The sequence below is a fragment of the Rattus norvegicus genome, chromosome 19, assembly GCF_036323735.1.
Source record: "Rattus norvegicus strain BN/NHsdMcwi chromosome 19, GRCr8, whole genome shotgun sequence".
NCBI classification, from domain to species: Eukaryota; Metazoa; Chordata; class Mammalia; order Rodentia; family Muridae; genus Rattus; species Rattus norvegicus.
In genome coordinates, this window is record NC_086037.1 from 31744231 (window position 1) to 31757205 (window position 12975).

Sequence of the window (12975 nt, forward strand, 5' to 3'; positions counted from 1 at the left end):
ATTATCACCATCAACAAAGTATCCCAAGAGAAGCCCTTTATTCCGATTCAAGCCAAATATCAAGATTTTGGGAAGACATAAAAACTTAAGTTATGGTCCTTTTAGATAAATGGTATTCAACAATAGGAATAGAAACTTCAGGATAAAAGTTTGGATGCTGAAGTCCAACTGGGGGATAAAGGGAAGGGGTGACCTTAACACTGATGGCACTCCCTAGGTTTCAGCATCCTGAGAGCCAGCTGACAGGACCACAGTTAGGGAGTGAAAAGCCCTAGCTGGAGCTTGTGGCCCAGGCATTCTGGTCCCCGTGTTACCACACAGGGATGGACTGACAGATCTGCACCTCTGACACCTCCCTCCAAAGGCCATTTAGAGCCTGAGGTTGCATATGTGAAACAGGTTTGTATGAGATAAAGCAAGATGCGAGTGGAAGCGAGACGCTGAGCTGAAGCATCGAAGGATACAGCACTGAGCCCTGTGATTACTTCCAATCTACTTGTAAACACCAAGGGAAAGCCCTCAAACTGGCCTACTGCAGTTAACACTCCCTTAATGTTAATGCTATTAGTGTCTGTCTGTCTCATTTTACTATCCACTATGTTCATCAAATGATAAAAGTTTATGTCTGATATTAGGAGGAATGATGATATTCTTTTTACCTTGCCTTTTTATTGCTACAAATTGTATTGGCATAAATCCACTGTGTACATGATTTGCATAGTATTCATATAAACTGCTAGTCTTTTGTTTACACAAAGAACAAGACTGAGACTCTAAGCAAAGAAGTATTTAACAGTTTTTTAGTTTTTCCATATTTATATTTATAAAACACCTGTAGTTGGGCCAGTTGATACTGGTTTTCCATGTATATAGGGATAAAAAAATCTCCTTCAAAACTAAGCTTATTTCGGTGGTGGAAAAAGTATGCCTTAGAGAGAAATAGAGCATGAGGTACAGAGTCAGCAGGAGATTAAGCAAGGACCTGGACAGTCACATGCAGTGAACGGGAGCTGCTAAGGTTCCATTCATACTGCCAAGGTCCGGAAGGCAAGGAGGGAGATTCACTGCTCTCCCACATCTCCCCAGAACCTCAGTCGGTACCTGCAATACCAGGAACTCTACCGATACCAAACTTTACAGGAAAATAATTCTTACCAAAACTGATCTCGGGCCCTGACTTTTCCTAGGGGAAAAGCCGCCAGCTCTTAAGTCTCTGCAAGCAGAAAGGAATGAGACAAGCCTGGAACACAGCAGGCACGGCCAAGGAGAGGATAAACCGTGAGACGCTGTGCCTGTGTGCATATGTCCGTGCGTGCGTGCACATGCATGTCAACCTTGGCACCCTTGCTCCACTGTTTACTTCCTGGTTTGAGGCTGACTTCACTGGCCTGAGAGGCTGATCAGCAAGCCCCGGGGATGTCCTGTCTCCTCCCTAGCACTGGGATGACAGGGGCAGCACCACGCCTGGTTCATCTCCATGCGCTCTCTCTGTGGAGCCAGCCCAGGTCCTCATGCTTGCCATCTCCCTAACCCCTTAGGGGCTTCATGAGTAGAAGACAAAAGAAGCATGTTTGTACACTCTGGAGTGGAAAACAAACTGAGAATAAGTGACACCCCAAATCCTTAAACAAAGCAGCCAAAATCAAAGCACCTCGAACCCCACAGTGTCTTTTGTTGTGAACCCATAAACACTACATTCCAAAGCGTTCAAATATGAGCAGAGAGAACGATTCTGTGGCCACTCCAGCTGATCATGAAAGGAAACTGCCTGGTTGCTGCTGCAGAGGACCTGAGCTCAGCTCCACATGAGTGTCACAACTGTTTGTAACTCCAGTTCCAGGGGATCCAGCCCTGTCTTCTGGCCTCCATGGGTATGAGACACGCATGTGGTGCAGACATACATGCAAACAAAACACGCATGTCAACTAAAAAGCCTATGGCCCATTGCTAAGGCAGGAAATAGAAGGTGGGGCACTGGGGGGTCAGATAGAGCCTGGCACAGGAAAGTCCACCTGCAAAGACGTAAGGAGACTGACCAGAGCACAGGTAACCAGCCACGTGGCAGAATGTAGATTAAAGTAAATGGGTTACTTAAGTTATGATTCTAGTCAGAGAAGAGCATAGCTAGCTAGTATGGTCAAGCAAGGTATTTGCAAATATACTTTAAATCTAAGTCTTATTTCTGGGAGCATGGGGCTGGGAGGAAGAACCGAGCCTAAAATCTACACACATACATAAAATAAATAAATGAAAAAAAAAAGATTAATGAGTTACATGTTCATGGGGAAAAAACATTATAAATACAAAATATTCAAAAGTGTATTTCAAAACCTCACACGTGCCCCACGACCTAAGCTGACAAGTGAAATGGCGCCCACCCTGAGTCCCCTGACATTACCCAGCATGAAATAGCAGTCTCCCTGGTGAAGAGGAATTGTCAAGCCTGGCGTCTCGATGTCCCATGAGATCTTAAAACCAACATGCCACGTATCGGGATCTCTGCCTTCGAAGCTGGACTCGTCATCGCTTTCATCCTCGGAGCCTGTTGAGAGAGGGGAAGTGATCAGCAAAGACACTCTCTACCCACATTCCTGAGAGTCCAGCTTCACCTCAGAAATTACTGGTATCTCAATAAAATATGGATGTTACGAAAGTACATCCTTTTGTGTCATAGTTTTCAAAAAGACACTTTAGAATTTTCTTAGCATAGATTTGTCTTAACAATAACTCAAATAGTGAGAAAAAAATAGATAAAAGATTATTTTGTTCAGTACCAAGCAAAAAGACATTAGAAAAACTAAATTTAGGTAATTTCAAGAAGATATTAATTACCACAATAATGCAGAGAAAAGTGAAAGCCAAAGAAACCATAGAAGGTGGAAAGAAAACCATGAAAGCATCCTCTCTCAGGGGAACACAGATGCACAGAGTCTCAAAGAATTCCCGACTCAATGTACTTGAACAGGCCATTTTAGTGGGCACTCCATACTGCTTAAGAGCATAGACAAAGACATTCACAGATTCATTCTATTAAAATAACACAGATCAAAACACAAAAAGAATGCACGTGTGTGCATAAACTAATCTCACATCTAAAAAACAATGTTCAATGTCTAACAAATAAGAACATAGATTCTAGGTCCAACATCAAATTAAAAGAACATTTATAACCTGGTAAAACTTATTTTAGGAATATAAGAGTAACTCTACAAAGTAGCTAACACCCAAAGCTTAACATTTAAAATTCATCATATTTGGAGGTGGAGGAAGAAGAGAAGAAAGAAGAGGAAGAGGAAGAGGAAGAGGAGGAGGAGGAGGGAGAGGAGGAAGAAGAGGAAGAGGAAGAGGAGGAGGAGGGAGAGGAGGAAGAAGAGGAAGAGGAAGGGGAAGGGGAGGAGGAGGAAGAAGAAGGGGAGGAGGAGGAAGAGGAGGAAGAAGAGGAAGAGGAAGAGGAAGAGGAGGAGGAGGAAGAAAAGGAAGAAGAAGGGGAGGAGGAGGAGGAAGGGGAAGAGAGGGGAAGAAGAGGAGGAGAGAGATATCATTCTAGTGACACAAAAACTAAATGATAAGTATATTACCCTTTCATGGAAGGACTAGAAGCTACTTCTCAACATTATATAACACAGACCTGTCTCAGCCTCAAAGCCAATATTAGAACTGTGACCAAATCTAAGAATTGGAGAAGGGTGCTGTGGTGGTTTGAAAGAGTGGTTCCCAGGGGCCCATCTATCTAAATGCTCAATCCTCAGGTGGGGGAACTGTTTGGGAAGGATTAGGAAGCATGAACTTCCTAGTCCTAGGACTGTCACTGAGTTGGTCTCCCCGCCATCCCCCCCACCCCAATGTGGAGAAGATATAAGCTCTCAGCTACTACTCCAGTGCTCTACCAGCCAATCTGCTACCCTTCTCCCCGCCATGATGGTCATGGACTCACGCTCTGGAAATTAAATGCTTTCTTTTATAAGTTGTCCTGGTCATGGTGTCTCTTTGCCGAAATAGAAAACAAGTGATTCCGAAGCTTAGCAGTGCAAACATCTATCCTTAGTCTAGCAGGAACCACCAACACCATGGCATCAAATTAGAGCGTCCTTAAACTTGAAGCGTAGGCTTAGCTGACAAAGCTCCTGTTTTACAAGCACACAACTGGGTCAGTCCCCCAGAACTCACATAAAAACGCCCAGTATGGGCATCTTTAATGTGAACATGCTTGTCATCCCAGTGTAGGGGAAGTAGCTCCACGACTAAGCAGTCTAGTCTAACTGGTAAGTAAGCTCTGGCCCAATGAGAGACCCCACCTCAAAGGAGGTGAGCAATCGTCCTAAGGAGAACGCAAGGTTGGACTCTCACCTCCTTGTGTGTGTGAGAACGCGTGTGCACACGCGCACACACACTCGTGTGCTTGCATACACACAATACAATGAAACATAGTGAAAACATCACTTCTCCCTTAATTCACCTATAAATCAAGACGAAGAGATCAAAATGAAGATGAAAAAATTAACATTCTAGGTGAGCAGCACTGTTAAGTAGTACCCCTTCTTTTCAGGGATCCCAGTGCAAATACGAAGCCTAGAAAGTACGCTCACGCATATGCATACCCATGAAGTTTATTTTATAAATTGGTCACAGCAAGAGATTAATAATAACAAAATACAGCAATTGCAGTAAGATGGGCTAATAAAAGCTGCAGGAGGTGGTGACACACTTTAATCCAGCACTCAGGAGGCAGAGGCAGGTAGACCTCTGTGAGCTTGAGGCCAACCTGGTCTACAGAGGGAGGTCCAGGTTAGCCAGGGCTACCCAGAGAAACTCTGCCTGGGGATGTAAGGAAGGTATCTGAATATATTCTCTGTTTCTATGGCTATCTATCAGTATCCCAAAACATTTACTGGACTGCAGCATTTCACTGAATGTGAATATTTCACGGTTCCTCTTTGGCATCTACAAACCACCAGCACCAATGATTGAGACATGGGACTACTGTCAGGAATAATCCAGTTTAGCTGAACAGCACAGCACTGCACTATAGCCACAGCAGATCTGATAAGTGCAAGTCACCTATGCTGAGTGAAAGGGACTCTTCCAGGGCGGGACACGGTGCTACCCAGGAGACACGCAATGTAAAACATACTAATTGTTTGTTTCTAACCTTCAGTTTAATAGTTTCAAACCATAACTCACCAGAGACTCCAGGAAGTCAAACTACAGAAGAGGAGAGAAGTAATCTCTTTTGCAGTAGCATAAAGAGAAGTGTGAACGAACAAAGACAGCCAAGAGACATTTGTCTTAATACACCAACAGACCTTACACCTTAACAGTTAGATCAATGGGCAATGTTACAGAGGCAGAACATAAAAAAAGAAGGAAGCCAGGATCCCCCAAACACACACACAAGTTCAGAGAGACAATGGTGAAAAGATTTTCAATCTACTGCACACAAGAATGCAACATTAAACTTAGAAGAACTGTTTTACCACCCATCAAATCAGAAGATATTGTTTATGCCTTCACTTTAAAAGTGTGGCAACCTCACTAACCTGTACCCTCTGTGGAGGAGTCTGGAAACATACATTAGAGCTGTGATGCAGAAGCTTTTGGTCCTTGTAAGAATTCTACTGTTAGGCACATGTACTACAGTCCCTACCTGCAGAGTGACAGTGACCATTGGGCAGGCACTGTAGCCTGTAGCACTGTAGCCTGTAGCACTGTAGCCTGTAGCACTGTAGCCTGTAGCACTGTAACCTGTAGCACTGTAGCCTGTAATACTGTAGCCTGTAATACTGTAACCTGTAGTACTGTAGCCTGTAATACTGTAGCCTGTAGTACTGTAGCCTGTAGCACTGTAGCCTGTAGCACTGTAGCCTGTAGCACTGTAACCTGTAGCACTGTAGCCTGTAGCACTGTAACCTGTGGCACTGAAGTCTGTGGCACTGAAGTCTGTGGTACTGAAGTCTGTGGTACTGTAACCTGTAGTACTGAAGTCTGTAGCACTGTAACCTGTAGTACTGAAGTTTGTAGCACTGTAGCCTGTAGCACTGTAACCTGTAGCACTGTAGCCTGTAGCACTGTAACCTGTAGCACTGTAACCTGTAGCACTGTAACCTGTAACACTGTAACCTGTAATACTGTAGCCTGTAGCCTGTAGCATTGTAACCTGTAGCACTGTTGCCTGTAGCACTGTAGCCTGTAATACTGTAGCCTATAGCACTGTAACCTGTAGCACTGTAGCCTGTAGCATTGTAACCTGTAGCACTGTAACCTGTAATACTATAGCCTGTAGCACTGTAGCCTGTAATACTGTAGCCTATAGCACTGTAACCTGTAGCACTGTAGCCTGTAGCATTGTAACCTGTAGCACTGTAACCTGTAATACTATAGCCTGTAGCACTGTAGCCTGTAGCATTGTAACCTGTAGCACTGTAGCCTGTAGCACTGTAACCTGTAACACTGTAGCCTGTAATACTGTAGCCTGTAGTACCGTTTGCTATAGTATCAACTTGAAAGCTGGAAAACCAGAAATACCTCAATGTCCTTTAGCAGGCTGCTGCTGGGAGAAAGTACAATATGCCTAGACAATACCCTATCACATGGCTCAGTAGTAACATGGTATTGTTTATATTTAAAAATATACCTCATAGATTTTTAAAAGGAAAAACAACAACAACAAAAGAAAAAAAAAGCCAAGGTGGCTAGAATTTGTATAAAGATGCAGTGGCTCTGTATTTCTAGTAAAATAGTGACAATTCATGTTTCTGGATCTGAAGTGGAAGAGACACGTAAAGGAGCAGAAGGTGTGCTCTCACCTTCCTTGTCTTTTGGGATGACCCTACATAAAAACACTTCCAGTTCACTTAGGAGATATTAATTGAGCATTTGCTATATCCATAGAATTGTGCCAGGCACTTGGAGCATCTCTCACTGAAGTACTGAACCCAGCCTGGGTGGAGGGTTCCTTCTACTGAGGCCATTAGTGGTCAGCACTGGTAATTAGCAAGACAGCATCTCAAAGGTAAATGCCATCACGCTTTAACCCACGGGTCTGCACTCTGTCTTCAGACCTCTGGTGACTGGAGACAGAGCCATGGGTGGACACCTGCACTGAGCCACATTCAGTTCCCACAACCCAGTCCTGTGCTAGGTGGTGAGAAATTAAATGTTAATTTGAAAGGAAAAACCCTCAAACATCTGTTTGTTTTTAAACAGTTGGAGAGAAAGTTTAGAAGACCCAGGTTTGGTGTCCAGCACCCACAGTGGCTCACAACTGCCTATTACTACACTTCCAGGGGATCTGGAACAGGCTACTGCAGGCAACATATATGATACACAGAAACTCATGCAGGTAACAGACATGCATATAAATAACACGTTTTTAAACTAAATTTAAAAATAAAGTATAACATCACCACTGAAGTAACAAACACTGAAGAGGTTTAGAGATGCTTCAGAGGACTATAACGGGAAAACAGAATTCCTAGAGAAAATGAACTAAAAGGAATATTGACTGGACTGGCAGGGATACTGGAGGGACTACGACAAAACGATGTGAAGTTGGACACCAGGAAGACAGACAGAAGAGCGCACAGTATTAGTTCAATCACGTCCACACCCCTAACACTCCCAAAGTGCCCAGAAGGCAGCCAGTGAATGCCCAAACAGTCCCTACCTTCTGAAGATTCCTCTACAGCAACCATAGATAAGAGTTCTAAGCAGAGAAAGGAGGAGAGAGACAGAATGAAGCAGAGAGAGGTCGAAAGAAAGGAACCTCCTTTAGGACTACTGATTCACATTGTGGAAAGAGAACAGATCAAAAGCCAAGCTCGTGGTCTCAGTAAGGAAGAATGCTAGCGAATGGCCTTTAAGGCCACATCTGACTTTCTTTATTCTCTAAATCTGAATCTGAAGGTCTACGGTCAGAGAGGCAGAAAAATAACGAAGATGAAAAAAACTTTGAGTCTGCTACTCTGACCGAATCCAAAACTCAACTCTTCTCTAATCACCAGAGATTATGCATCGCTGACATGGTTATAGGCAAGACCTAGCCAACCTCCATAAAAGGCATGTGGTTTCTGCTAGCCAGAGCCCCTGCAGAGATTTCACGTCACCCATTCGGGGTACCTTTTTCTGGACCCCAAAGTCTGTAAGGTATGTTTCCAGCTAGGACACAATTTGACCCTGCCTGCATATCAGGCCTATGGAGAGCTTCCTAACTCATTTAACTAGAACTGACTCATAGTCATTCCCACACCCATGGCTGCTTTCAAACCATATCGAGGTGGCCAGGGGACACTGAGACCAAACCCCTCCAGCCCCCACAATACTTAAGATTTGACTACTTATAAAAAATACCTGCTGACCTCTTCTATGGACTCCTGGCACTGGTGATGTGGCAGAGATGTCAATGGTAAATACTGACCAAACTGAACCTGAACAAATCATGATGACATCACATGAGTACCACCTGACAGTAGAACATGGCTAACAGCATTCAACCTAGTAGAGTAATTAAAGCTCTAGCAGTTGATCTCCAGCTCTTTAGCAAGAGAACACTGAGGTGAGAAAGCACATCCTACATCTTTGCTATCCCAATGTTGCAACATGCGTGGTCCAGGTGCCCTTAATACTAACAAACATGGCAACCAGCCAAGAGTGTGCTCATGTAGAGCTGTACATGCTGCACTCGTGTACAGATGTGTGTGCTGTGCTCGTGTACAGATGTGTGTGCTGTGCTCGTGTACAGCTGTGTGCTGATGAGTTCAGCATTCGCGTCCAGCAGGCCAACATAGCAGGCTGCTTGCCTTCCCTGCCTCTGCTTTTCATCCTTGCGCTCCTCTTGATCTGGCACCAGTCAGGCCCTGAACCACAATCAGAGACAGCAACAGTACTCAGTGCTTCCCAGTGTCCCCCCATAACATACAGTGCATCCCAGTGTCCCCCCATAACACAGAGTGCGTCCCAGTGTCCCCCCATAACACAGAGTGCGTCCCAGTGTCCCCCATAACACAGAGTACGTCCCAGTGTCCCCCCATAACACAGTGTGTCCCAGTGTCCCCCCATAACATACAGTGCGTCCCAGTGTCCCCCATAACACAGAGTGCGTCCCAGTGTCCCCCCCCCATAACACACAGTGTGTCCCAGTGTCCCCCCATAACATACGGTGCGTCCCAGTGTCCCCCATAACACAGACCCTGCATCTTTGAAACGAGCTTGCTGAGATGGTGCGTGGCGGAGGGTTCTTTCCCTCTTAGGCTGCACGGGAAAGAAAGCCGTAGGTGTGATATATTTTTTATTGCTCATGTATGGTGTTGCTCACTTTCCAGGGGAAATCAGCTAGTAATTATCTACAGCAACTGCCTGGCACTATTTGAAATAAGAAGAGGCGTGGCTCTGACCTGTCCTTCAGCCTCAGTCCTCTAGGAAGGATTTTATGTGCCTCTGTTTGATTGGCACATGCCAAGCTCCCATGAATCACCTCTTAATAAGTAAAAGGATTAAAGAAAAAAAAAAAAAGACTAGGGCTTTATAGGGGTTGGGGATTTAGCTCAGTGGTAGAGCGCTTGCCTAGGAAGCGCAAGGCCCTGGGTTCGGTCCCCAGCTCCGAAAAAAAGAACCAAGAAAAAAAAAAAGACTAAGAAGTAAAAGGATTTAACAGAATACAGAGAAATAGAAATTTGAAGGTCAAGGTTCAAATATCCAAACACCCCCAAACTCCCCCACTTTGGCTTGTCTTTTGTTTTGTTTTCCCACCCAAAGTAGTTTTGGAGGAAAAATGACTCCATTTATTGGGAAATGAAGCCAGATACTTTGTGTACATTTTAAAGCTATAGGCAACTCTCCTGCTATACAAGAAACAAAGCCAGAATCATCAGTATGATGGTGCAGATTAAAGTACTACTCAAACAGGACACAAAAATTACATAGTAATACATAATTAATATCATATGCCTATATTCCCCCTTATACACAAGTCTATAGCCATCATTAGGAACTGAACACTAGGCTCGTTCCTTAGCTCTTAGTTCCTAGTCCCCAGTCAGCAGCAAAGACTGCAATGCGTCTATCTGTGTAGCTACTTTGACAACTGCCTTGGACTCGTAACTAGAAGTACCTTCTACTTCAAGTCAGGGATGTTTTGGAGGGAGGGGAAATATCTGGAACTGAACCCAGGGCCTTATGTACGCTAAGCACTGTGTGTGCCACCATTGAGATGCCTCTCTGTGCAAACTTGGTGTTCATTTCTCCAGACAACTTCCCAAAGGAGTGCCAGAGCCTGCAGGAAGATCACAAAGGGACCATAGTCTATGAGAGGAAGGATAGCTGGGGGCATTCCTCCAAGCCACAATTTTACAACTCAGAATAGCCTTCCTTGACTCCTTCCACAACCACTGAGCGAAGAATGAATGGGTTGAGGAAATAAGATTTCAAAAAGTTTGAGCGAGGAAGAAAACTAATCAATCCCAGGCCACAAAAGATAAGAAGTCCTCCATGACTTGAGACAAATCAAATGAGGTCCCTTGACAGAGAGAAATTGTAACATTAATTGTAAGTTTTCTGGGATTTCAGGCAAAACACTGAAACCTACAGAGAAACCTAAAGCCCTTCAGCATGATACCTAGTTCTGTCAGCTTCCAAATTAAGCATTGAGGTGGCGGGGGAGGAGGGGTAGCTTTTAAGATAAAAATATTCACACACATAGGAAATCCTCATTACATTACATTACATTCACTTGAGGTGGGGGTGATAGGGGAAAACTAGAGAAAAACTGCTTTTAGCTTCTTTGGCTTCAAAATTACATTACCTGAATAAAACAGGAAGCAAGATCAGAAAGGAGAGACATCCCCAACATAATGCAGTCTCCAAGCACAACTGTTAGCAGCAGAGACTGCAGGGCACTCGACAACCTTAGCAGGTACAACAAAGAGGGGGGCGCTTCCAGGAACCCTTATGTTGGAAGTAACACAGAAGACCAGAACCAGATTGGCTGGACAAAACCACAGCACAATTTGTCCATCCAAAATGCAGACAAAGATCTACTGAGGCACAAAGACACACTTAGCCTTCTGAAAGGACATCTACAAGGGCCAGGGGCAGCTGCTTACACACCATGAGCTCAGAGACGCCAGGGACTGAAGAAGAACTGATCACAGGTTTGGTGCTGTGGGGTTCCTGGTCTTAGTACCACTTTTACACTAAGCACTTAGGCCATGTATAAGCACACTCTCAAAGAAAGACCAAGGCACAGGTTATGACTTGAAGGAGCTTGCCAATTTATTTTCCAAACTGCAGAAAACTCATGCAGACTTTACAGATTAGGAAGCACTAGAGAAAACGAGCGTGACTGGGATGCAAAGTGTTGTGTTGTGTTTTGTTTTGATTTTTTTGAGACTAGGCTTCTCTGTGTAGCCTGGAGCTCACTCTGCAGACCAGGCTGGCCTCCAACTCACAGAGATCCACCTGCCTCTGCCTCCTGAGTGCTGGGGTTATTAAAGATGAGTACCATCACCTCCCAGAGCATGTATTTTATTTCTATACCCAAAATAAATACTCAATTCAAAGTAGAATGAAAATAATTGAAGCCCATTACAATAAAAAATTTACATCCTGGGTCAGGAGAGGGTTCAGTGAGTACAGGTGCTTGTCACGAAGCCTGACAACCTTAGTTTAACCTCAGGATCATATGGTGTAGGAGAGAACTCACCCTACAAGACGTGCTCTGACCTCCACGTATACAGCATGCCACATGCACACATGCATGCATACAGCATTCCACATGTGCACACACCACAGAGACACACATGGAGGCGCACCGACACACACAGTAAAGAAACACATGTAATATTTTAAAAATGTGATTACATCCTAAGAACTTCTTCTCTAGGGTATTTGGAGAACATGTTCACCAAGGCCAGAAAACATGTTAAGAGGGTATAGGTGAGGATGAGAGGAACAAAGACAAAGTAACTGTCTGCACTGTGCTGCAGAGGTTACAGGGGACAGTGCCATCAGGTGCAGAAGATGGCCAGTCCCAACCAGAGCAGATCAGATGTTTCTGGAAGACCGTCTCTCCAAAAATATGAACCCGACAGAAGAGCTGATCTGACAGTGTTGAAGAGAGACTTAGACAGGTGGCAGACAGTGGATGTGAAATTTAACTGGTCTTAAGTACAGAGACAACTGTGCAAACAGAAAAGGCAAGATCCGTCAGAAATGCTGAATGTTTAAAAAGTAACCTGAGCATATTCAATGTGCTGAACAGCATTTTCACAGAGATGCTTACCGCGGAGGCTGGGGACCCGTTTAACCAAATGATAGCCGATCTCAAAACAGGAGCAGGAAACTGAGGAGAGTGTGTGTGCAGGCAGAGGGGCAGAAGAGAGAACAAGGAGAACCCTCGGCTTCCAAATCATGACTACAGCCGATCACACAAAACAGAGCATGTTACGGCATCCCCAAACATGCTAGAAGGACATAACAGAATGACTGCCCTTCCCTCAACCCCGAGTGGAGACATCCAGGCAAGGAGCACATACTATAGCTCTCTTTAGCAAATGTCTTACAGGAACATTTGAGAACTTTAAATTATGTGACTGCAATAATTTAGCCTACTATTATTATTAGAAAACATCTATTAGGTGCTGTTTTCGAAGTCCTGAGGGGGTTCTTTCTTAGCTCTTTATGAATGAAAAAGAAATGGGGAAGCACAAAGAATTCAGGGAACTTGCCCAAGGTCCTACAACCAATTAGTATGAATTATGTTAATCAATAGCACAGGATTGAATTGTCTAATTAGTATCACAGTCAGAGAAATCTTTCCACTCCAACTTGTCCACCTCTCCTAACTGCATCAAGACAGCATTTAAAAAAAAAAAAAAAAAAGGATCCAATCCATCATTGGAGTCAAAAACTAAAATTCCCATAGTCAATAAATACCTGGAACACATGAGGAACTCCAACATGGCTTAATGCAAAATGGCCCCT

At 44.1% G+C, this 12975-nt stretch overlaps 1 protein-coding gene across 7 annotated transcripts in view; it reads right to left on the reverse strand.

Moving 5' to 3' along the window:
• Fto (FTO, alpha-ketoglutarate dependent dioxygenase) overlaps positions 1-12975 on the reverse strand; it is a 408263-nt gene that overhangs the window by 287482 nt on the left and 107806 nt on the right. For all 7 annotated transcript variants that reach the window (XM_039097565.2, XM_039097564.2, XM_039097566.2 and 4 more), the window contains one exon: positions 2399-2542. In XM_039097565.2, coding sequence (XP_038953493.1) covers positions 2399-2542 — 144 coding nt within the window. The remainder of the gene's footprint in view (positions 1-2398; positions 2543-12975) is intronic.